Source organism: Carassius gibelio, chromosome B15 (assembly GCF_023724105.1).
Source record: "Carassius gibelio isolate Cgi1373 ecotype wild population from Czech Republic chromosome B15, carGib1.2-hapl.c, whole genome shotgun sequence".
NCBI lineage: Eukaryota > Metazoa > Chordata > Actinopteri > Cypriniformes > Cyprinidae > Carassius > Carassius gibelio.
The window spans coordinates 6,794,054-6,820,108 of record NC_068410.1 but is presented as its reverse complement, the minus strand read 5'-3'; the positions used below and the strand labels follow the sequence as shown (position 1 = coordinate 6,820,108).

General features: G+C 35.4%; 2 protein-coding genes and 1 long non-coding RNA gene across 11 annotated transcripts; all 3 read right to left on the bottom strand.

Annotated features, from left to right (window-relative positions):
• Positions 1-7,355, bottom strand: si:dkey-23k10.3 (ribonuclease inhibitor). 4 transcript variants are annotated; one of them, XM_052577107.1, is made up of 14 exons: positions 7,284-7,355; positions 6,680-6,829; positions 6,386-6,559; positions 4,796-4,969; positions 4,353-4,526; positions 4,030-4,203; positions 3,650-3,823; positions 3,351-3,524; positions 2,922-3,095; positions 2,596-2,769; positions 1,639-1,812; positions 1,270-1,437; positions 916-1,093; positions 1-736 (listed from the first exon to the last, which is right to left on the bottom strand). In XM_052577107.1, the coding sequence occupies exons 2-13, from the start codon at positions 6,763-6,765 to the stop codon at positions 946-948; spliced, it is 1,968 nt and encodes a 655-aa protein (XP_052433067.1). In that variant the 5' UTR covers positions 6,766-6,829; positions 7,284-7,355; the 3' UTR covers positions 1-736; positions 916-945. The 4 variants fall into 4 exon arrangements, with proteins under 4 accessions (XP_052433067.1, XP_052433066.1, XP_052433070.1 ...); XM_052577106.1 differs by having other exon boundaries at positions 7,235-7,337; XM_052577110.1 differs by having other exon boundaries at positions 1-671; positions 7,235-7,318.
• Positions 7,356-8,233: 878 nt separating this feature from the next.
• LOC127973031 (NACHT, LRR and PYD domains-containing protein 3-like) lies at positions 8,234-14,313 on the bottom strand. The gene is made up of 10 exons (XM_052577066.1): positions 14,240-14,313; positions 12,415-14,151; positions 11,579-11,752; positions 11,293-11,466; positions 11,025-11,198; positions 10,727-10,900; positions 10,290-10,463; positions 9,976-10,149; positions 8,499-8,672; positions 8,234-8,348 (listed from the first exon to the last, which is right to left on the bottom strand). The coding sequence occupies exons 1-10, from the start codon at positions 14,311-14,313 to the stop codon at positions 8,234-8,236; spliced, it is 3,144 nt and encodes a 1,047-aa protein (XP_052433026.1).
• A 4,875-nt stretch (positions 14,314-19,188) lies between these two features.
• On the bottom strand, positions 19,189-24,116 carry LOC127972127 (uncharacterized). Of its 6 annotated transcripts, none has more exons than XR_008157006.1 (9): positions 24,076-24,116; positions 23,929-23,981; positions 23,117-23,463; positions 22,820-22,932; positions 21,780-21,888; positions 21,545-21,634; positions 21,367-21,430; positions 20,832-21,069; positions 19,189-20,764 (listed from the first exon to the last, which is right to left on the bottom strand). It is a non-coding gene; the product is annotated as an uncharacterized LOC127972127 (long non-coding RNA). The 6 variants fall into 6 exon arrangements; XR_008157010.1 differs by having other exon boundaries at positions 23,117-23,187; positions 24,076-24,115; XR_008157009.1 differs by having other exon boundaries at positions 23,117-23,187; positions 23,935-23,981; positions 24,076-24,115.
• Positions 24,117-26,055: the final 1,939 nt, after the last annotated feature.

The window sequence follows — 26,055 nt, the reverse complement described above, 5'->3', positions numbered from 1 at the left end:
TTCATGGCACGGAATAATGACACTTTAATGGATAAATGTCTGGATCAGTCATTTAAAATAATGCATTGACCGCTGTTATATACAGGTAATGCGTTTTCAGAGACATTTTGTTGCCTAGTATAGCTTGATTACAGAGAACATATTTTTTTTTCCTTTATTACTGCTGCCTAATTGAGCCAAGTGGTTAAAAAAACAGTCAGGTGTGTTGGTTCCCTAAAACAAACAGACCCATAACAAAGGAATCAATGTGAAATACAACATTTAAGCTCCACAATCACATTTACTAAATGAATTAATGAATGAATCAATTGTGTACATATTGAACATAGTGAGCAAAGGTGTACAAAAAAGGAAAAAGTGCAAAAAATTGCTTTAAAAATTAAAAGTTGTGTTTAAAAAGCCAAACTTTTAGAGATGTTGATGACATATAGCTGTACACAGAATAGAGGTCCAACCTATTTTAGCCAGGTCCACTCATTTGCAGATTTATTGCCTCACCACTGGTAAAGATTTATAACTACTCAGAAGATTCTCGAATCACTATTTAAGTATTTGCCTTTATGAAATGTATGTTGCTCTCTGCTGGTAAATGATTTACATTAAGTCCATTGTGTCCTCAGAACAGTCACTCTTCCCTGTGACTCCAGTAGGGGCATCAAAACATCATATGACTAAAATTGAAAAGAAACAAAATGAGAGACACTGCAGTCTTTATGGCCCAATCATCATTTCACATCTGGGGAATAAAAAGTCATCAAGTAAAAACCAAAGAAACATTTATTGAGGGCATTTATTTCAAGTTACTCAAATCTGCTAATGTGATCCACATATAACCACAGAACTGAATAACGTTAGAAAATAAGTAAACAGCCAACATGCCTTATTGTAGTATCAGTCTGGATGACAAGATCTTACCTGAATATTTCCACTTCATTTAAAAAATGCTTAGTAAAACGCATCAAAAAGCAGCTGCACTCCTAGATCCTCAAGTTTATTAAAAGACAGATCCACATATTTCAGATATGACTTAGCTGATCCAAGAAGAGCAGCCAGAGCAGAACATCCTTCATATGTGAAACCACAATGTTTCAACCTGTAAAAGAGAGAGCAGTAAGAAACTCGTAACTTTATTTATATCAAAGTCATACACGAGCACTACCACTAGGCCACATCTCCAAAAAAACACACAAACAACAGCAAAAAAACTGTGTATATGTTTCTTTTCCGTCATTAATTAAATGATTACACTTGTGTGTTAGAGATATTTACTTAAGTATCTCCAGTTTACAGTCCTCCAGTCCAGCACTTACAAGATTCACTCCTAAATCTCCTAGTTCATTATCAGACAGATCCAGCTCTCTCAGGTGTGAGGGGTTTGATCTGAGAGCTGAAGCCAGAGCAGCACAACCTTCATCTGTAACACCACAATCATGCAGCCTGTGGAGAAAACAATAACGCTTTATTCTATAGGAGAATAGGTTCCTTATAAAACCATGGTTCATAAGTGAATGATCTATTTATAGAATATTGTAATGGGTTTGCTTCAAAACTAGTCAATACAATATTCATGCATGCTCACAACAGTAATATAACACATTTACTAGTGTACATATCATAAGAAAAACTGTCAAAAGATACCAAAGCATCTCCAGTTTACAATGAGGATTGCCCAGTCCAGTAGAGAGCAGGTTCATTCCTGAGTCTGACAGTTTATTTTTAGACAGATCCAGCTGTCTCAGGTGTGTGGGATTTGATGTCAAAGCTGAAGAAAGAGCCGCACAACCTTCATCTGTGATGCCACAACTCACCAGCCTGCAGAGAAAACATTTTTCATTAAAGACAAACTTAAAGGGTTAGTTCACCCAAAAATCTAAATTATGTCATTAATACCTCACCCCTCATGCCGTTCCAAACCCATGAGACCTACGTTCATCTTCAGAACACAGTTTAAGATATTTTATATTTAGTCCGAGAGCTCTCAGTCCCTCCATTGAAACTGTGTGTACAGTCTACTGTCCATGCCCAGAAAGGTAAGAAAACATCTTCAAAATAGTCCATGTGACATCAGAGGGTAAGTTAGAATTTATTAAAGCATTGAAAATACATTTTGGTCAAAAAATAGCAAAAACTACGACTTTATTCAGCATTGTCTTCTCTTTCGGGTCTGTTGTGAGAGAGTTCAAAACAAAGCAGTTTAGTGAGCTCCGGTTCACGAACGAATCATTCAATGTAACCGGATCTTCTTGAACCAGTTCACCAAATTGAACTGATTGAAATGGTTCGAGTCTGAGAGGGACTGGGAGCTCTCGGACTAAATTTAAAATATCTTAAACTGTGTTCCAAAGATGAACGGAGGTCACATGGGTTTGGAACGACATGAAGGTGAGTTATTAATGACATAATTTAGATTTTTGGGTGAACTAACCCTTTAAGTCTTAAACCACTTACCAGTATGCAACCTTAGATGTATAGAGTACTATATATAAAAACCAGATTCACTCAGAATTGTGAAAAAAATAAAAATAATAATTCACTCAGAATTGTGAGTGATAATAAACTAAATAGTGTTTGGCTAAATAAATATTATGATCTCACCTCAGTGTTTCCAGTTGGCAGTAATAATTATCCAGTCCACTAGAGAGCATCTGTACTCCTGAATCTTCTACTTCATTGCCAGACAGATCCAGCTCTCTCAAGTGTGAGGGGTTTGATCTCAGAGCTAAAGCCAGAGAAGCACAACCTTCATCTGTGATACCACAATTCACCAACCTACAGAAAAACAAAGCACAATCTTCAATGGTTTAGTTCAAGACACATAGCTGTGATGCTGACCTCCTAGAATAACTTAAAACAAAAATCACAATTAAAATGGCTTAAAAATAGGTCTTAATAAAAATTAACACTGGAAATTATGATCTTACTTAAATGTTGCAAGTTTATATAGATGACTCTCTGGTCCAGCAAAAAGAAACTTGACTCCAGAATCTCCTAGTTTATTATCAGACAGATCCAGCTCTCTCAAGTTTGAGAAGTTTACTATTAGAGGAGAGGCCAGCGAAAAACAATCTTCATCTGTGAGATCACAGTCCTTGAGTCTGGAGAAAGAAAAATTACACTTTTCCTTTTCTCAGCATGGCAAACACTTCCTCAGTTGTAGACAGAATTCCATAAGGACTAAGGATAAGCTTCCTTATTCCTTAAGAGTTAAGAAGGAACATCCTGATCAAAGTGGGATTACAGTCTAACCGTGCATGCTTATGTATCACAATCATTAAAAAAATAAGTGTGTATTAAAAAAAAATGTTTTTTGAGACCCAATTCTGTTGCAAGACTCAGAGCAATGATCTTACTTCAATGTCTCCAGTTTAAAGCAAGGATTCTCGAGTGCATCGGAGAGTAGCTTTATTCCTAGATGGCCAAGTTTATTCCCAGACAGATCCAGGTTTCTAAAGTGTGAGGAGCTGGACCTCAGAGCTGATACCAGTGCAACACAGCCATTTTCTGTAATATCACAACTCACTAACCTGCAGAGAAAACAATAACACATTGTTCACTTTTTCACAGTTGTCTCTATCAGATTAAAGTTGCTTTGCTGTAACTGCATAACTGAATGTAACTAGCTTTTATTTGACACTCAAATTAATCTTACTTGAGTGTTTCAAGTTTAGAGTAAGGGATCTCCAGTGCAGTGGAGAGCATTTGTACTCCAAAGTCTCCTGCTTTATTTCCAGACAGATCCAGCTCTATCAGGTGAGAGGGGTTTGATCTCAGCGCTGAGGCTAGAGCTGCAAAACCTTCCTCTGTGATACCGCAATCTTTTAATCTGAAGAACAGCAAAATGCCATCACTGCATTTAGGGCACACAGCTCATTTCATAAGATTTTGGAGAAACCACTCATTAGTATGTCACTATAGTTTATAAAACATATTGTAAGAATTTACCATACAGGACCACAATCTAGATATTAGATATAAAAAAATGTTCATACTAGTATAGGTGAATTTCAGCACTCAAAGAGATGATCTTACTTCAATGTTTCCAGTTTCCAGTAAGCACTTTCCATTACAGCAGAGAGCAGAATCATATCGAAGTGACTTAGGCTATTCTTTGACAGATCTAGCTCTCTCAGGTGTGAGGGGTTTGATCCCAGAGCTGAAGCCAGAGCAGCACAACCTTCATCTGTGATACTACAACTCACCAATCTGCAGGAATAAAACAACAAACAAACACTTTTTTCCTTTTGTTTTTTTTTTTTACTTCAAGACACACTTATCCTGTGGTTTATATTCTGCATATAATATATATATATATTAATATATATATATATATATATATAAATTCATGATCTTACTTCAACACTTCCAGTTTCCAGTAAGGATTTTCCATTACAGCAGAAAGCAGCATCATATCGAAGTAACCTAGGTTATTCTCAGACAGATCCAACTCTCTTAGGTGTGAGGAGTTTGATCCCAGAGCTGAAGCCAGTTTAGCACAACCTTCCTCTGTTAAACCACAACTCAACAACCTGCAGCGGATGGAGAAAAAAACAGTACATGTTGCTAAAGGTCATAATCAAAATATACATGTTTATATATTGACATTAGAATGGGGTTTCTCAAAAGTTGAAAATTGTTGCTTAAATTATTACACTTGGTCCAACAATATGTTATCTTTTTAGTTCAAGATATCATGGGCAGTACAAGGGTGAGTTTCTGGGCTTAAGTCTTCAGTGTTTTTTGTTTGTTTGTTTCTCATTTTTGTGACACTCAAAATCTTAAATTAAAATTATCTTACTTAATTTTCTCCAGTTTGCATGAAGGATTCATCAGTCCAGCAGAGAGCATCATCATGTCTAAATCATTTAGGCTATTCTGGGACAGATCCAGTTCTCTCAGGTGTGAGCTGTTTGATGCCAGAGCTGAAGCCAGAGGACCATAACCTTCATCTGTTATTCCACAACCAATCAGCCTGCAGAGAGTAAAATTATATGTTCCTTTTTGTCACTTCCATATCAGATAAAACAATAACCTTACACAACAATTTTAGTATGTTCCCATAGATGTAACACGATTCTTAAAAAAGACCCATGCATCACTTAACCAGATTAATGCATATTTAATTGTAGTGGTTAACCATATCAGCATTGTCCATTAGTTTTTTTTTTTGTTTTTTTTTTTTGATGACGATGAGTTGGTTTTAACAATTTCTTTCTTTGTGGAAAAAATACAGGATCATAAAATTGAAGAACAGAATCAAGTTGCTATATAAATCAGAATTTTAAGTTTACATTTTGTTTTAATTCTAAATTATTTCAGTACATAGTAGAACACTTTTAAATATAAAATTAGTGCTGGCAACAATTAATCATGATTAAATCACATAAAATAAAAGTAAACAAATATAAAAGTAAATAAGTTAAAATTGTTGTGCACATAATATATGTATGTGTACTGTGTATATTTATTATGTAAATACACATGTATATATTTTTGAAAAATGCTGTTTATATATAACAATTTTTAATACAATAGAAGTTATATGAAAATAAATACATACATGCAAATATTTTCTAAATATATGTGCCTTTATATATAGATAAGAAATATACACAGTATACACATTTTGAAAGTGATTAATCACGATTAATCATTGTCCAGCACTAATAAAAATGTATTTCAGCAATGCTGTGTATGTGCTATTTACCATCTTTAAATTAAAATGAGTGATATCATTTTAGCTAAAAACAGCTAAAATGTAGAGGGGATCGAGTTTTTTTAGTGGTTGGGCATCGATTATGGATTACTCTGCCACTTGAGATTGAAGTGGCACCTTCCCTATCCATTTGGGAAGTCGTGGCCTAATGGTTAGAGGGTTGGACTCCCAATCGAAGGGTTGTGGGTTCTAGTCTCGGGCCGGACAGAATTGTGGGTGGGGGGAGTGCATGAACAGCTCTCTCTCCACCTTCATTACCACGACTTAGGTGCCCTTGAGCAAGGCATCGAACCCCCAACTGCTCCCCGGGCGCCGCAGCATAAATGGCTGCCCACTGCTCCGGGTGTGTGCTCACAGTGTGTGTGTGTTCACTGCTCTGTGTGTGTGCATTTCGGATGGGTTAAATGCAGAGCACAAATTCTGAGTATGGGTCACCATACTTGGCTGAATGTCACTTCACTTTCATTTTTAAGTCTCTTTTAAAAACACTTGTTTAATCTGGCCTATTAATATCCCATTTTATTACATTGTGGTCTTGTTTATATGTAATCCCTTGGGTTTTAAATTCATGTTTTATTCTTTCTTTTATGTGTTTATTGTTATTGAGAACCATATATTTTACAAAAAAAAAAAAAAATTACATCACCATTTTAAGGATTTTAGTGGTCTTACTTAAGTGTTCCAAGTTCAGACAAATTATTTTCGAGTCCAGAGGAAAGCAACATCATTCCTAAACCTTCTAGTTTATTTCCAGACAGATCAAGTTCTCTCAGATGTGAGAGGTTTGATGCACGGGCAGAAGCCAGAGCTCCACAACCTTCATATGTGATACCACAGTCATTTAACCTGCAAAACAAAAATATAACACGATTGAACCTTCAGGGACTGCAGAACAACCTGAATCTTGAACTGATAAAGTTGGCATTTCATGGTCATTTGACTTCAAAAGAGAACCTGATGATTTACCTCAGTGTTTCCAGTTTACAATGAGGACTCGCCATGGCACCAGAGAGATTTACTCCTGTGAATCCTAGATAACTCGTCAGATCCATTAATGACGGCTTTGGTCAATGATAACACAACACACTTCACTCTCTCTGAAGTTAGTTCATCCCACTTGTAAAAAAGGACGGATAAATTTGATTTAATACTCAAATGCATAGAGCCAACAACAACAAGGTGTCAGTTCTCGTGCACATTCATGAGAGGAATCACGCAGCATTAAACCATTACTGATATTAGCCTACACAGAATGATGCTAAATGTAACAGTCATAAAACAACCGATATTAAAATGAAGAAAAATTTTTCAGCGATGTACATAAACGTAATCTTTCAAAGAGTCACGGTTAATTATACATCTGTAACAAAAAATAGACGTATTCCATCTATTCTCTGAACTTAAAGTTTCGTTTTCGATTACTGTTCGTTTAACATGAGGCGGACATAATTTTCCTCCTGAAAGATGCCTCATAGCTCAGTTTGATCTAAATAAATATGAAATGCATGCATAAATGCATACGTTTACAGGCAATTCCACAGGATATTGACACACGTAGACAGATTGTTACCAGCTGTTGTGTAGGCGTTACGTCCGAGAGGCAACCTCCCGCTCTCGTAAAGCCAGCAAACAAGGAAGTGACTAAAACTGTAATTCATCGACTGGCCGCTTGAGGCTGCTGCAAAAGGGAGTCAGTCCCAAGGATTTCCAAAATTAATATAACAAATTTACCGCTGTGCCTCTGTCAAATCACACAGTTTATATTAATAAATGGAATGTTGATATAATGTCAGAATAATTTCACAGGATTCTGTCTCTGAAGAGCTAAAGAATGAGATGAGAGTGCTGGATGTGTGGACACTTTGACTATGAAAAGAAGGGGAAGTTTTTAATTTATCTTATGCATTAAGTTTTTCTATATGTTTTATTCAGTGGCCTATACAGCAACGTGTCATGCTTTCTCTTCACATAATGTGTTGCAAGTGGTTTCCCAAAAGATTTGTAAACAGTTCTGAGTCATTTAAAATTAAAGAAGAAATGTAAAAGATGATAGTCATAATTTTAAACGGTACAATAGTAATACCTTAAAACATTTTAAATCATTAGCAACCTTTTGTTCATTATAAATTAAATTCACTACACTTGCACAACATGCCTAAAATAGTCTGAATGAATGGCAGATTCAAATGAAATGAATTGTTTATCTTTTAATATAATACATTAGACAAAGCACTGTGTATGTATAAATATGTTTATATAACTTTTTACATTAATGTTTTATTTAATACAAATAATGTATTTAGTGAAATTAGTCACATGACAAAGTATATTTGTATGAATTTATGGGAAGATTACTATGAGTCCTGTTTATGATCTGAGTTCTCTTTGAATTTATGTAATCTGAAAAAAAAAAGACACACACAATAACATTTTGATTAATTTACAATTTAAATGAAAATATGGCTCAACTGCCTATAGAAAAGTAAAATAATAATTTATATTTATTTAAAAGTTTGTAACTTACATGAAATCTTTTACTTTTCTACTCATATCATCATCTGGCAAGGGTGGATTCTCTATGAGAACTGAAGACAGAGCCGCTAAACCCACACCTGTGATGTCACAACCATACAGCCTGCAGAGAGAACTCATTTTTCAATCTACATATCCACTCATCTTTGAGAAACTTTATTACCAGAGTGAATGTAGATGGCTTGTTTGTGATTGAATGATCATCAGTTTGACTGTGATGTTGAGAAAGCATAATTGGTAAATATCGTTATACCTCAGTGTCTCCAGTTCACAGACAGGATTCTTCAATGCGACAGAAAGATGGCTCACTCCTGTGTTTGTTACTTTTTGGTCACACAGATACAATATTTTTAAATGTGAGAGGTTTGATGTCAAAGCTGAAGCCAGAGCTTCACAACCCTCATCTGTAATGGCACAATCAATCAGCCTGCAGAGAGAGAGAGAAAAAAATTATATATATATATATACACACACACACACACACACACACACACACACACACACACACATATATATATATATATATATATATATATATATATATATATACACTGTCCACACAAGATATGTCTTACGGATACAGATAGGTCCATATATATTTGGACACAGCCAGAATATTTATTATTTTAGCTGCTGTAACACATTCAAGTTACAGTTATAGTATATAATGAATATGGGCTTAAAGGGCACACCCTGATCTTTAATTTGATATATCAAAATTGGAGGAAAGGTTAAGAAATTACAGCTCTTTAAATATTGTTTATTGTTTAATTTGTTATTTCTACATCAACTAAGCAGGTAAAAGTTATGGAGTTGATTCTAAATCTGCAATTTGCATTTGAAAGCTGTTGCTGTGAACCCACATCATACGGTGAAAGGAGCTCTCCATACAAGTGAAACAGACGATTGTTAGGCTTGAAAAACAAAACAAATCTATCAGAGAGCTATAGCAGGAACATTCGGAGTGGCCAAATCAACAGTTTAGTACATTTTGAGAAAACAAGAAGAACACTCTCCAGGAGGCGCACTGGGTTACTGGTGTTTACTGAGGACGTGAAAGAGGAAAGAGGCAGCCAGATGAATTTTGAAGTGTATAGGGATATACTCTCTGCCCAGACTCAGTCAAATGCTGTAAAGTTGATTGGAAAGCTTTTCTTAGTACAAGTGAACAGTGGCCATAAAAATACTGCAAAAGCAACCCAGGAGTTTTTGAAGGTAAGAAAGAGGAATAATCTGCAATGGCCAAGTCAATCTACTGATCTCAACCTGACTGCACATGCATTTCACTTGCTTAAGACAAAACTAAAGGCAGAAAGACCCACAAACATTCAATAAATAAGTCAGCTGCAGTAAAGGCCTGGCAAAGCATCACAAAGGATAAAACCCAGTCTCTGGGGATGTCCATGAGTTCCAAACTTGAGGCAGTCATTGTCTGCAAACGATTCTCAAAAATAATAATAATATTATTATTTTATTATGATTATATTTATTTGTCCAATTACATTTGAGCCCCTGAAAATGGGGGACTGTGTAGGTTGTAATTAAGCATTTTATTTAATATTTTTGATCAACCCCTTGAATTAAGGCTTAAAGTCTGCACATTAATTTCATCTTGATTATTTCATTTTAATTCTGGTGGTATACAGAGCCGAAATTATGTAAATTGTGTCGGTGACTAAATACAGTATATATGGACCTAGATGTATGAATGTCATGTAACATGAGTTTACCAAAGTGCTTCCAGTTTGGGGTGAGGATTCTTAATTTTAGAACAGAGGTGTTTAATTCCAGAGTCTCCGATTTTATTTTCTGACAAATTAAGCTCTCTCAAACACGAGTTGTCTGAACTCAGAGCTAAAGCCAGATCAGCACAATCTTCTTCTGTGAGACCACAGTCTATCAGCCTGCAATTGATTGTAAATAAAACAGTGACACACTCTTCATGCTTTCTGTTCAAGGTATACTGATGATAAAATACCTTTAGACAAATAATAATTATAACGGTTTACGATGCAGTGATGTGTGAGACTAGATAATGCAATACCTTAGTACTTCCAGTTTACAGTGAGGATTGTCTAGAGCAAGGGAGAACAGCTTTCTTCCTGCATCTCCTATATTATTATGAGACAGATCCAGTTCTCTCAGGTGTGAGGGGTTCGATATGAGAGCTGAAGCCAGAGCAACACAACCCTCACCCGTGAGACCACAATCATTCAGCCTGCAGAGAAAACAATGATGAATCCTTTATTGCCATAGAAAAAAATTGGTAATTTATATTTAAAAAAAGATATTCTAATTTGAGTACTTGTACAATATTTGGTGAAGAATGTTGATAATATAACAAAATGTTAACTCCCTGACAAAAACAAAACAAAAATCTAGTTAGCAGAACAAAAGAGAAAATCTCTAGCAGCATTTGTTATATATACATACGGGCTTCCTTAATAGCCACCATGTCTATACGTAAAAGAAAAATCTTACCACAGAGTTTCCAGTTTGAAGCATGGATTTTTAAGCATAGCAGAAAGCAACTTAATTCTGGAATTTCCAAGGTTATTTCCCGTCATATCTAATGCTTTCAGGTGTGGGTTTGAATTTAGAGCTGAAGCCAAAACATCACAACCTTCATCTGTGTAAAGGTCACAGAATCTCAGCCTGCATAGAGGGGGCATAATTTAGTTTTAGGAAATTTGACACAGACCATTAATTTGCAGTTTAAATAGGCCTACATTTATAGAAAGTGACTTACAAACTCAAATAATGAGAGATTTAATTGTACCTCAAAATCTCCAGTTTACACCAAGGACTCCTCAGTCCATCAGAAAGGATTTTGATTTCTGCATCTCCGAATTGATTATTAGACAGGTCCAGATATTTTAGTTGTGAGAGGTTTGATTTCATAACTGAAGCCAGAGCAGCACAGCCTTCAGCTGTCACCCCACAATCATTAATTCTGAAATGACAACACGTTATAATGTCATGGTATCATAAAATCTTTTTAAAACTAGAATTTACTGTGTATGGAATGTCAAAGAAAAAAATCATACTTCAGTTTTTCCAGTTTACAATGAGGGCTCAGTAGAGCTTCACAAAGCAGCTTCAATCCTGAGGCTCCTAGTCTATTCTCAGACAGATCCAGCTCTCTCAGTTGTGTGGACTTTGATTTAAGAACTGAGTTCAGAAAAGTGCAACCTTCGTTTGTGATGTCACAGTTCCTCAAACTTCATTGAAAATAAAACAAGTGGTTTTAATGACTTCAATGCTACGGTTTTGTGTAAATAACTACTATATTAAAAAATTAAAAACATAAGATACCACAACATTGACAGTTACCTCAGTATTTCTAGTTTACAGTGAGGATTCTGCAGTCCTTTAGAGATAAACTTGACACCTTCATCTTTCAGTGTATTTTCACTCAGGTTCACCTCAATCACGCATGAAGCTTCTGAGCAGAGAGCTTTGGCAAGAGGAACGCAGCTTTCTTCTGTCAATTCACACTCAGCGAGCCTAAAAATACAAGTTTTGTATTTATTGTACCTCAAATTAATAAAATAAAATAAATGTAAATGTGCAGTATGTGATAGTGTAGTAGTTGAAATGGGTACTGCAGTCCGAATTCTAAATATTGGAGCGAGGCATTTCTACAGCCCCCTCCTTCTCAGACTCTTTGCTCACATGGGTTGCTAGATTAAGGATACATACTGTAACAGAAATGAGCACAGCTAATAAAGGAAGGTAACAAGCCTTATACAAATTTCTTGAGTCGATTTATCCATGTTTTAATATGCCCCTGGTCATAGACATTTTAGAGATCTTTTTGGGTCAAGGAGAATCTAATCTCTGCAGTTGATTTGCTTGCTTTCATGGCTGCAATTAGCTGTGTTTTCCACCAACTGGTGATCAAAATACTATTGAGTTAATTGGCAGTGGGCAGAATCACATAGTCCAAAACAAAAACAGACATTCTGACACAGAACACACATTTCAAAGTAGAATATCTGGCTTTTTTTTTTTTGAAGAAAAAAGTATGTTGTGAACTTGGAATGTTTCCTTAATATCTGCAAAATATGGTATTTTCATGCTTCAGTGCAGTCAAAATATAGGCACAGCACCTTTAATATTGCTATTTATAATATTTTGTTGATATGGCTATTGTTATTATTACTTACTGAACTGATGTTGATGCTTCAATCACAGGCAGCAGTTTAAGGAGAATTTGAAGCCTTTGTTCAGGATCCTTAACTGAAGCAAAATTCTTAAATTTAAACACACCCAAGTTCTCTGAGGTCAACAGAACAAATATTAGAGCTGACCACTGTAAGGATGACAGGGTGTTTAGGAGAGATTTAGAGCTTAGATAACACAGCATTTTATCTAATAGCGAGTAATCACCCATATCATTCAGACAGTGGAACAGATTGATGAATTTCTCTGGAGTGGGATGTTCCTCTATCTTCTTTCTGATGTATTTGACTGTTTCCTCTAAATTATGGAAACAACAAATTCCTCTAAATCTGCTTTCTGTCTGCATCAGAAGACCTTCTAAAAGCGTCTGATTGGAATCCAGAGAAAAGCCCAGAAGGAAGCGAAGAAAAAGGTCTAAATGTCCAGTTTTACTGTATACAGCCTCATCCACAGCTTTCTGATGTAGGTCAAATATTAAAATCTGTTCATTTTTTGTTTCATAAGTTGGTACCGTAACATTAAACACATTAATGTTGTTTTTCGTAAAGGAGTGATGCACATACAGAGCAGCTAGGTGTTCTTGGATGGTTAGATGAACAAAACTGTAGACTCTCCTTTGATGCAAGTCCTCTCTACAAGTGCACAACCCTGAGTATACTGATGCTTCAATCACATCAATGCCACACTCTCTCAGATCTTCTTCATAGAACAACAGATTGCCTTCAGTAAGTTGCTGGAAAGCCAGTTTCCCCAGTTTGAGGATCAAGTCTTCACTGTTCACTTTCTTTTCGTAATCCTTCTCATGCTTGATGTTGGTCTGTATGATCAGGAAGTGTGTGAACATTTGAGTGAGAGTCTTGGGAATCTCTCCACTCTCTGCTTGACTCAACATCTTCTCTAGAACTGTGGCTGAGATCCAGCAGAACACTGGGATGTGACACATGATGTAGAGGCTCCTCGATGACTTCAGGTGTGAGATGATTTTCTCAGCCAGGATCTGATCACTGGTTCTCTTTCTGAAGTATTCATCCTTCTGTGGATCATTGAAGCCTCGTACCTCTGTCACTCGATGAACACACTCGGAGGGGATGAGATCAGCTGCTGCTGGTCTGGAGGTGATCCAGATGAGAGCAGAGGGAAGCAGATTCCCCACAATGAGGTTTGTCAGCAGCACGTCTACTGAGGCTGATTCAGTCACATCACACAACCTCACACTGTTGTGAAAATCCAGACCCAGACGACACTCATCCAAACCATCGAAGATGAAAATGAATTTACCTTCATTTGGAGAGATTTCAAGTTGTTTAGTGCCCATGAAAAGTTGCAGAAGATATTGTAGATTGAATGCTTGGTTCTTCAATAAATTGAGCTCTCTAAAAGGAAGTGAAAATATGAAGTGGACATCCTGATTTGCTTTCCCTTCAGCCCAGTCCAGAATGAACTTCTGCACAGAGACTGTTTTTCCAATCCCAGCGACTCCTTTAGTTAATACAGTTCTGATTGGTCGGTCTTGTCCAGGTAAAAATTTGAAGATGTCATTAGAATTGATTGGTGTATCTTCCGTTTCTTCTCTCTTGGAAGATGAAGCAGTCTCTCCATTTTCACCTTCTGTGATGTAGAGCTCTGTGTAGATCTCATTTAAGAGAGCTGCATTTCCCTGCTTTGCTATTCCCTCATGCATATGTTGAAACTTCTTCCTAAGCTTAATTTTGAGTTTATTGCTGTTCAAATAATTAACAGACACAGAAGAGAATGAGTAGGTTACACTGACCGTAACACAAAAAAAGTGAATAAGATCAATAACCTTACCTGTGATCACAAGTGCTGCCAGTTTCAGATTTAGCACACAGAACATGCTTTGATGTGTCACTCTTCTTGAACATGTAACTGGACTCCAGTGAGTTTGGTCTTTTCTTTCTATAACGCAAAAGTACCTTACTTAATGAACAGCTCATTGAGTCCATAGAGACAAAAAACAAAAAACAAAACTGCTGATTAGACTTAAAATGACCGGCCAGTTGCCTGAAATTATTTTCACAGCTTAAAATAAAGGATGGACTCTAAACCGCAAATCATTTATTTACAATGAAGTTGCATGAGAAAGATCATAAAATATATTCCCTCCAAAAGTATTGCATTGATTTGTTCCATCTGAGTTCATTATTGAAGCAAGCACCTTATCTTGAAACACAAACAGAAAAACTGAAGCTTCACAAACAAACTTAAAGAGAAGGATGAAAAACTGTCATTAATGGAAGGGTGAAAGCTAGTTAAGAACAATAAAAAAAAGAAAAGAAATAGTATTACCTCCTAACTGTAAATTTACCTGGACCGAGAATCACTGTCAACTTTAAATACAGAAAATGGCAGATCCTTTGACGTGTCACTGCTCATGGACACACAGCTGGGCTCTGGGGAGTCTGATCTCTTCTGCCTGTAACAGAGAATACTGTAGATTATGCTTAAGTGAATCGCAAAAAATACCACGGTGAGAAAACTCTATGCTTCTCCATTTAATAGGTGTAGCGGTAAGACCATGCATTACTCCGGATTTGAGACTGTCCTCCTCTTAAAAACGACCACATAGGTCGTTTGTGCAAGCAGCATATTACGACCTATTATTACGTTTTAAAATCAAGCGCCCTCTAGCGGCCGTATTACGACAGTCTCGTTTGTCGGGTGTGTCGTCATCAAATGACCTTTGACTTTCGTTACCATCGTTACCACCCAAAAAAAGGAGGCGTGACCCAACATCTTACCATGCGTTGTTGTCCAGGTTTGTAAACAATTTTATTTTATGGTTTATTTTTTAAGGTACTGTTCTGATTGTCTGCAATTAATGTCAAAGTAAGTGCAGTTTGACGTTTTCTTTACAAATATGTTGTGAATGCCAGTGAACGAATGTGTGGCAATCGCAACGAATCTGAAATGACCAGTGACCACAACACTTACCATATTTTTTTTTTTTACCATGATAACTGTTTTACTGTGGTATTTGTAGTTAAAAATCATTAACCACAATGCCATGCCTTTAATACCTTTTTGTAATGTAATTGTGATTCAGTGTTTTTTTTTTTTTCAGTTTTGCAGTTTCTTCATATCACATACATCTCCAGCTCCTACAACAACATTCAGTGTCCAGCAGCTCTTTATGATGCTCTCTCTCTCTCTCTCTCTCTCTCTCTCTCTTTCTCTCTCACTCTCTCTCTCTCTCTCTCTCTCTCATTTTCCTTTCCTATTTTTCTGAACTGTAATTCATAAATAAGTCACACATATTTTTCTTTCTTTCTCTTGTTCATCATGGCATATTTTCACAGCTCAGAATCAGATTTTGATCAGTTCTTGTATTAACAGGGAACTTGTACTCGAAGCTCAACTTGAAGAAGTTTCCAGTGAAGATGAAGTCCTTCAAAGGTTCGACACAGGTAATGTTGAAGATATGTAGTTATAACTGATTTACTTTAATTAATTTATCCTTACTTTATGTTAATAACCTTCCTTATAGTCCTTCCTTTCAAATATTTTGTTCACAGATCATTTCTAACACACTGTCTAAACATGTATGTATTAAAACAACAACAACAACTTGTTACTTTTTCTTTATTCCAGCTGAAAAGGAAGACCATGGGCCTGTCAAACCTTGTTTGTGGAGAGGGATGAATTTGACCATCTTGTGTGTTTACGGAGAAGACCAAAAGCTGCTAAGGCAGATATTTCCAGAGGTACGTCTGTGTTGATCTGAGCACCTCGACAGAACTTTACTGCAGTTACATTTTGCACCGAATTTTATGTTTTTTACTTTTTTAAATACCTCACGACCCCATCAGTACAAACCCTGTGCTATGTCAAAGTATTAATAATTCAAACAATTTCAGCAAATTCATATGATATTGTACAAGCGTACTCTCCAGCTTTTCCTCCTGCTGTCATTGACCATCGCCTCAGCTCTCATGCAGACTGTGTCAGGAAATGCTGTGTAACTTGTCATGTGACACAAAAGGGGCCGGTTGCGTAAACATAGCTATTATGTTAAGACTGTGACCAACTAGCAGTTAACCAAGAGATAATCATATTTCTTAGTAAAATTGGACCAATCTATGTTTTTGTAACTGACTTTAAACAATTATGACAAGTCTAGAGTAAATCAAATTATATGGCTAACTTTTTTAAAGATTAGTTTAAGCAGTTTATGCAACCGGCCCCAGGTCTTTAATTTATTTGACCAAATTAGATCATTTAAAGGTGTTTACAACAAGAACAATAACTATAATGACTATTTTAGCATCGCTACCAACAAATTATAAAGTTCTGTTTATTATTATACACGCTGCAGTTATGTTGTCTTTAACCACTAGCCCGTTGCTAGGGGGAAGTCGTGGCTTAGTGCTTAGAAAGTTTGACTCTTAACCATAAAGTTGTGGGTTTGAGTCTCGGCCCGGCAATACGACTTTTTTTGCGCTGCCCCCAACTGCTCACCGGGCACCGTAACATAAATGATCCCCACTGCTCCGTGTGTGTGTGTTCACTGCTGTGTGTGTGCACTTTGGATGGGTTAAATGCAGAACAAGAATTCTAAGTATGGGTCACCATACTTGGCTGTATGTCACGTCACTTTCATTTGTTGTCAATGTTTTAATTATTCATCATGTTATAAATTCAATTTTTTCCTGTCTTGCAGGATTTCTGACAGATTACTGAGTCCTTCTCCATCAGCTCTCCACAATAGCAGCCCTTCCAAAAGCATCCACATCACTCTCTCTTGTGTGGCACATCTGCTCTCAGTCGTTAGCATGTCTACTTGTATTATTTCTCCTCTAGTCAACACTCCCATCTCTACTGTGAACACTCCTGTCACTATCACCATCCCACCTACTGTATTCTATATGCCATATATATATATATATATATATATATATATATATATATATATATATATATATATATATATATATGTGTGTGTGTGTGTGTGTGTGTGACCTTTAAGGTCATTTAATGATAGAAATGCATTTTCCAGCTGAAAATGATTTATAAAATATAATTATTAATAACCGTTTTAGTTTGTCTTGCATATGTTCACAACAGAAGCGATCAGTGATTACAGGAGATTAAGAGGTAATCATGTGAAATATTAGTCTTAACAATATTTTTCTAATTAGTTAATCACTTTTAAATGAAAGAAAAGAATATGATTTCAGCTGGTGCCTTGCAACTTCTGGTTTGTAAAAATATTATTTGGCATTTTATAAACTTCTCTGCAAACAAATTGACAATTTTTATTTATTTATTCATTTTTTTTATTATATATATATATTTTTATATTAGCCAATTTAGTTTTAAAGGGATTTTCTATTACATAATTCTGTCTGTACCTATTAGTTACTTTATCAATCAGTAATTTTTAAAAGTTGTTATATTTCACAATAATATATTATTTTTTTGTTTTTATTTCTTCATAGTGACAAACTAGAGAGAAAGAATGGTGTTATTTGCATTGTTTGTCTGAAAAGTTTGACATATCAATAAACACTGATATGGAAATTACTAAAAAAAAATTATCCCTGTGTTTTTTAAATTGTATTTATTTATTTATTTTTATTATTATTTTCCTTTTTTTCTGTAGTTTAACTGGTAGAGCTAAAAATTGCAAGATTGTAAATACATCTCCAAAAAACACACAAGTGATTAAATGTATACATTTAATACACTATAAATATATAAATATAATATTATTTTTTCATACAGTATATGCAAAAATGTTGAGCTTAAATATTGTACATTAATATTAGGGTAAAGAATGTGTATAATCGCAAATATGAGGCCCTTGTTTGAAAATAAATAACTGTAATCAACAAATCTATTGCTGAATCAGGTTTACCCCACAATGCAAATCCGTCATTTTAGTTTTATATTTAGTGGGTGAAAATAAATTCACCACAAGAACCCGGAAAAGCCTGTCATGAATGGCCGTATATGGACAAGTAAGGGTGTCGCTTCTGCTCAACTGGATTTTCATTGGCTTTGAAATCCACTTGGCACTCGAGGACTCGCTGTGACTGGACTTTCTTTTAGCCCAAATTAAAAAACGTTTAATGTTGCAAAGTAAATTTTGCTGTAATTATTACGTCAATAGTACCTTCAGTTAACAATGGTGCATTGCTATATTCTGTGAAATTACCTCTTTACCGAGATCCTAACCTTAAACCTGAACATAACTTAATTGAACTACAAAAAACAGCGCCATGACTTTCACTTTCCATCGATAGAATGGCTAAGGCTTATGGGCAATGTAGTTTAAAATGTTTAATAATGAAATTGTGAAAAATACTTCTTTTTTTAAACAAAGGGATATCTAAGCATGTTTATTGTGCAAAGTTATATGACATATGTGAGAGGCAGGCTGACATTTTTTATTTTACTAAGAGTACTTTTATAAACACATGTATAGCACTTTTCTATGAATGTTTGAAAGCTGTGCCAAACATTATTTAGTAAACATAGCATAATGAGTTGTCCTACCAATTTTCTTTTTGAAACTATAATCAGATTTTGATTTACAGCCATTTGGAATGTTAATTGTTTTGCTCTTCAAGGGGACTCTACTGGGCCCCTGGGGATGGAAGGGCAGGAAAAAAATGCACAGCTCTATTCTCATCATTGGCAACAAACTGTTGAGACACATTTTGTAGGTTGTCTTTTCAAAAGCATACCATTATGTAAGTTGGAAGTCATAGTTATCTTAGAATTAAGACACCAGAAAATCAACATAAGTGCCCATTTGGAAAGAGCTCAATTTATTTCATAAGATCAAGAGCAATAATACAGTGCTAATAGTAAACAAAGACAACAAATACATATTCTGACATTTCATCAGACAAGGCCAATGTGTCATTCAGTAAGACAATGTGTGACAGTGTGCAGTTTATGGTTCCATACAATTCATGCAATTTAAAGAATCATAATATAAAATACCTAATTCATAAATCTCTGTAAAGAATGTCTCATCTTTGTCCTGCTCAGGAGCTAGACATCAGTAATGTGCATGAACATCTTCATTATAATACAGAACAGGATTCATGTTGATCTTTCCTTGATTCATCACCTTCAGTTGTGCATGAAGTCCATGCAGTCTCTTCTAATGCAGCTCTTCATCTAACTGAATTTCATTAATATTACTAAATGTTCATGTCTTCATCAAAACAACCATGGTGATTATATGTGTTGTTTACAAAATTAAATGGTGTATCTACCAAAAAACCATCTCTAGTACAGAATATTCACCATACTTGATTATCCAACACCATACGCAATATTTTACTAGGATGCAGCATAAAGACAGATAAAGAAGCATATTAAGACAAATTATATTCAAGTGAAATAAAAATGGGTTACATTAAAACCATTTTATTTTAATCAGATGAAGAAACCCAGATGAAGGCATGGTGAAATGTCTTGAGCACCAAAGAATCACATCCAGTTTCCTTCTCATCATCAGAGCTCTCCTGGTTTTCTTCAAATCCATGTCTCTATCATGATCTTCTTCAATGTCATAAACAATTTGCAATTGTTATCCAGCACAACAATACAACTGATGAACAAGTCATGTGACCAATTCAAATCAAATCATTTTATTATCACAATACCATGAATGCAAGTATACAGGTGGTAAAATGCTTTTCTGCAAACTGCAGCATGACAAGTACTGAATATATTTGCAACACATATACAGTATCAAAAATATAAACCGTATACATAAGAGCTCAATACAGGTAGAAAATATAGTGCAATACTATACTATACAGAGAGAACAAAATGAAAACAATTAACAACAATCACTGTATACTGTAGATATACCTCTGCCCACTGCTCCGGGTGTGTGTTCACAGTGTGTGTGTGTTCACTGCTCTGTGTGTGTGCACTTCGGATGGGTTAAATGCAGAGCACAAATTCTGAGTATGGGTCACCATACTTGACTGTATGTCACGTCACTTTCACTTTCAGTACAGTATGAATTAGTGCAAACAGAATATCAGGTTGCAGAATAATAGTGAGTCAGAGTCCAGTCAGTGTAGCTGATAGAGTGCAGTGCACACAGTATGAGGCTGCTGGTGTGTGTATGTGTGTGTGTGTGTGTGTGTGTGTGTGTGTGTGTGTGTGTGGTGTTACTGGTACGAGTTCAGTTCAGTCTGATTGCCTGTTGAAGGAACTTGTTTTGCAGTCTGCTGGTGCTGGTTCTGTGATAATGTCTGTCTGATGGTGATGTTGAGAGCAATCCATGGCTCGTGTGGCTGGAGTCTCTGACGGTCCTCAACAAAAGAAAAACCTTGCGTAGATGTCCTGGAGAGACAAAATCATTGTGTCAATTATATATTATTATTATTTAGAATTGTTGTAATGGACATACCATTGATTCCTGTTGAAGGTTGTTGGAGGTATGGGCTCTCAGTTGTGAAGTTTCTTTTATGGCCGTAACATCTGTGCAGTCACACAGCTGTTTGGGAATTCAGTCTTCACAGTTTCAGGCTGCAGCGCTGCATTTGGTGACCATTGACTCCTCCATCTCTGGCCTCAGACCCGCTTCTCTTTAGTCTGGAGTGAAGACAAATGTTCTCAGTACCAGCTTTCCTTCTACTGCAGTCTTTCTGTACAAGTAGAAAATAATAAAAACAGTCATAACAAATCAGTTATGTATTGAAAACTCATAGTACATATGAAGACTTCAGATGCAAAGGCATCTAAGTTCCACCTGAAGTTTTCTTCTAAAATTCTTCTTAGAAGAACATTTCATACAGAACTTAAAGGCTTTTGCATCTGAAGTCTTCATATACAACACATCTCGTTCTTCATTTCTCCATCAACTGACTTCATCCTCCTTCAAAAACTGTAAGTCCATAAGAAAAATAGTTTTGGTGAATACAGGTGCAGGTGTCAGTACTCACCATATTCAGTCATTTTCTGCCCAAATTCCAGAAATGATGCCCTGATGATTTGTTCATTCTAGGACTTATAAAAAGATGTATATGTGAAAAATGATAATTGCTGACTTGAATAGAGATCAACATCATATGCTGTACTAATGCATTGCTTGAATACAGACACATCAATGGGGATGAGCACCTTTTCACTCTTTTCTGTTTGGGCACAATAGAGCCATGTTCATTCCTCATCCCCAACAGGACTGATGTTCTTTGTGTTTTTGCTCTTCAGCTGTAAAACAAAAATATGTCTATTAACCCCATGTTTAATTACTATTGCTTATTACATATGAATTAAGACAGATATAATTAAGTAAATTCACCAAAAGATTCAGGTTAGAGGATTAAATGAATATTGATTACAATTTTCTACAAACCTTTCTTGGAGAGGGCTGATCATGACAGGAACTTGCTGAGCCACACTAGTAGACATTCAGTTGACAAACCTGAAAGAGGCCATCATGCAACCATCCGCTCTGTTTGTACCTTACAACAGAGCAAGAGAGAATGTGTGAGTGAGTGGAGAGAGTAAAGGACTAAGATGAAGACAAACAAGCAAAGAAAGGCAAAATCTTGCGTTTGAGTTTAACAAAATGAGAGGGAAGAAAGCTGTATCTTCAAGCTATATTATTCTCAATTATTTTCTACACTATAACATGCAGCAGGATTGTTGTAAGCAGTTTAAAGACCTCTTCATACCAAGGATGAGTCCATACTTAATGACACAGAGGAACAACATCAGTGGAATATATTTTCCAGCTGATGAACATTAAACAGCCAATCAAAATGCACATTTCAAAAGCTTGATCATTTAAAGTGGCAGACATCAACGTCGCTGCAGTGTGTATATTAATAAACATAACTTTATCATTGGTTGATGTTGGTGTGGATGCTAAAATAGTTATTGTAGTTACTATTCTTGGTGTGAACAGCCTTAAATGATCTAATTTGGCCAAATTAACTGAAGATCTGATGTGTCACATGACAAGTTACACAGCATTTCCTGACTTGCTTTTAAACAGACGTGTTCAATTAAAATCAACATGGAAATAAAGGCAGACTGTGAGGTGCGGACAGATATCATGTACTGTTAGAACGGGTTAAGACGGTGCTAATAAAGAATACACTGGACTCAATATAAACTTTAGGATATAACGCTCTGACTACTTAAAATGGACACAGTCTGCATGAGAGCTGAGGCGATGGTCAATGACAGCAGGAGGAAAAGCTGGAGAGTACGCTTGTACAATATCATATGAATTTGCTGAAATTGTTTGAATTATTAATACTTTGACATAGCACAGGGTTTGTACTGATGGGGTCGTGAGGTATTTAAAAAAGTAAAAAACATAAAATTCGGTGCAAAATGTAACTGCAGTAAAGTTCTGTCGAGGTGCTCAGATCAACACAGACGTACCTCTGGAAATATCTGCCTTAGCAGCTTTTGGTCTTCTCCGTAAACACACAAGATGGTCAAATTCATCCCTCTCCACAAACAAGGTTTGACAGGCCCATGGTCTTCCTTTTCAGCTGGAATAAAGAAAAAGTAACAAGTTGTTGTTGTTGTTTTAATACATACATGTTTAGACAGTGTGTTAGAAATGATCTGTGAACAAAATATTTGAAAGGAAGGACTATAAGGAAGGTTATTAACATAAAGTAAGGATAAATTAATTAAAGTAAATCAGTTATAACTACATATCTTCAACATTACCTGTGTCGAACCTTTGAAGGACTTCATCTTCACTGGAAACTTCTTCAAGTTGAGCTTCGAGTACAAGTTCCCTGTTAATACAAGAACTGATCAAAATCTGATTCTGAGCTGTGAAAATATGCCATGATGAACAAGAGAAAGAAAGAAAAATATGTGTGACTTATTTATGAATTACAGTTCAGAAAAATAGGAAAGGAAAATGAGAGAGAGAGAGAGAGAGAGAGAGAGAGAGTGAGAGAGAAAGAGAGAGAGAGAGAGAGAGAGAGAGAGAGCATCATAAAGAGCTGCTGGACACTGAATGTTGTTGTAGGAGCTGGAGATGTATGTGATATGAAGAAACTGCAAAACTGAAAAGAAAAAAAACACTGAATCACAATTACATTACAAAAAGGTATTAAAGGCATGGCAAATGTGTTACTTAACTAAAGAGTACACAATAAGCACAGTTACTGTGGTGAAAAGCATGGTAACGTGTTTATACTACAAATACCAAAGTAAAACTACAGTTATGACGGGAGATACATTGAGTTGTGGTTACTGAGGTTTTATAACACGTGACATGGTTCAGCGACATGTTACTATGGTAAAAACATGGTAAATGCGCGACTTTTACATGACCTCTTTCCACCACAGGCGAATTTCAAACGAATATCACAATGAAAACTAACTTTATAAAGCTGCAGATTTCGATTAAATGATTTGAACGTCAAACTGGTTTAATAGGACATACAGTGTCCAGTATCGATTTGAAAATAAAAACTCATATTATACATAAACGATCGACTACTTTATGAGACGGGAGAAAACCTTACCTGTACATGTCTCGAAGTCATCTAAAATCCATATCATCAAAATCCACGAACATCTGGGAGAGTTTAAATCAAACAATTCAAAACGCAAATAGCAAACATGTTAAAATAAACCCACAATGCATTTAGGCGAAAGTTCATTTATCATACCTCCTGTTGCCAATAGGGGCGCTAATTTAGAGAACGCTCGTATGGGTCGTATTTATGGATAGTGACAAACGACCCATACGGTCGTATGAGTTGGAGGACTTGTTGCCGGATTTAGGAGAGATAAACTGTAAGTGTGGGTGTGTTAATAAGGTTATTTCAAACAATATTCAAGTATTATTATTAACATATTTGGAATGACATGCTCTAAAATATACCTGGACTGAGAATCGCTATCAACTTTAAATACAGAAAATGGCAGATCCTTTGATGTGTCACTGCTCATGGACACACAGCTGGGCTCTGGGGAGTCTGATCTCTTCTGCCTGTAAACAGGGTGATATAATCTTTATAAAACTAAATTGCATAGCAAAATTTACTCAGTCATGACCCTCCTTGTCACCCCTAAACTGAGTTGCTACAGAGTGCTTAAATGTATTCACACCTTAATAGTTAACAGTATGTTTGGGTTTCAACCTGTTAGACTAGTTTCTTTGACATTTTTTTTTTCTGTTCACCTGAATGCAGGACAATCTCCATGATCAAAATGATTTGGAGGATCCATTGACTGTTCACTCTTCAACAAAACTCTCCTGGGCTCTTTCACTCTATTACTGAGTTAAAGAAAAAAAAAATAGTTTTAATTAATCATTTTGATTACATATGGCAGAATTAATATAATTAATACAACTTTATTGTAAAATGTAATATATGTGGATTAAAAGAAAAACCTTTAGTAAATTCACAAATATCAAAATCATAGTAAGAGGTCCATATTTGATTAACACTTTGAATACTTTATATATAACCTACTTTTAGACTTATGATACATACAAAGTACATTTATTACAAGCTCTCATGTTAGTGACTTAAGTATTTCTTTGTCTAGTCAAGGATTTATCAATTTACAATATTTATTGAAATTTAGGTAAATAAATTACCATACATATTAAAATCAAAATCAATTACAACTTAAATGTCAAGATATTGTAATATTAATAATACTTACAGTTATCATAGAGCCTTATGTTTCATCTGCCAGTGTTAACTAAAATGAAAGTAAAAGACCTCTTATAAGGGACTTTTTACCAACATCAAATCTTGCTTTTCTGGAAATGTAGCTTTGCTTAACCATGTAAAACTTATCTTTGAATGAGATGGTGTTGCACACACACACACACACACACACACACAGAATGGCTGAGAACTTGGTAAAGAAAGGGGTCTTTATAAAAAAAATTGTATAGTCTATCAAATTCATAATAGAGGTTATTATTTTTATTTATTTATTTAAAGTTGCTTGTAACTGAACAAAGATAAACTTTTTTTTTTTTTTACCCTTTTTGTACCTTTTCTTCTGAGAGTGTACATACCTAAAGTACTTCATTTCCATTCTGTTAATTTATTTAAATGGAATCACAAACCTAAGTTATACTTCTATAGTCACACACTTTGTGAAATTACTTTTATAAAATGTGAAACTCACCATTTGTGTTGAGAGCCTGACACAATTAGGCCTTCACCTGAAGCACAAATAAAGACTCACCGGCCACACTACAACCTCGATTTAATAGTCTGTCATCAATTATTCCACTATAACATAGCCATTGATAATTCTGTTTATTATTTTAATTATAAAAAACAAAACTATTTAATAAACAGCAAATACGTAAACATTAGCACACAAAAATATTTTCATCATACAGTTGATATGACAGAATATTAGAAGACACAACAAAAAATGTTCTTCAGTTTATTTTTAACCAAACGGTAGCCTTAAAAATAAGTTTTTTTTTTTTTTATATAAATAATTGAATAGCTAAAAACATTGCTATTGTGAAATAGAAACACACATAGATTGAAAGACAGACAGATAGGGCAATTGTACCATTTCTCTTTCTTTAACAGACCTCTACAAATCCACCTGTCATGTTTTGTTATAATAAACATGCATCAACAGTTATTGTCAGATTAATACTCTAT

Coding starts and splice junctions, on each gene's coding strand:
- si:dkey-23k10.3 (XM_052577107.1), bottom strand. CDS start 6,765: ATGGATCTGACGAGTTATCTAGGATTCACAGGAGTAAATCTCTCTGGT. Junction 4,970..6,385: donor TCTGAACTTGGAACACTTAA/GTAAGACCACTA, acceptor TACTCTCTGCAG/GCTGATTGGTTGTGGAATAA. Junction 1,094..1,269: donor TGTAAACTGGAGATACTTAA/GTAAATATCTCT, acceptor TCTCTTTTACAG/GTTGAAACATTGTGGTTTCA.
- LOC127973031 (XM_052577066.1), bottom strand. CDS start 14,313: ATGTTCAAGAAGAGTGACACATCAAAGCATGTTCTGTGTGCTAAATCT. Junction 11,199..11,292: donor TGTAAACTGGAAAAACTGAA/GTATGATTTTTT, acceptor TTGTCATTTCAG/AATTAATGATTGTGGGGTGA. Junction 8,349..8,498: donor TGTGAACTGGAGACACTGAG/GTATAACGATAT, acceptor TTCTCTCTGCAG/GCTGTATGGTTGTGACATCA.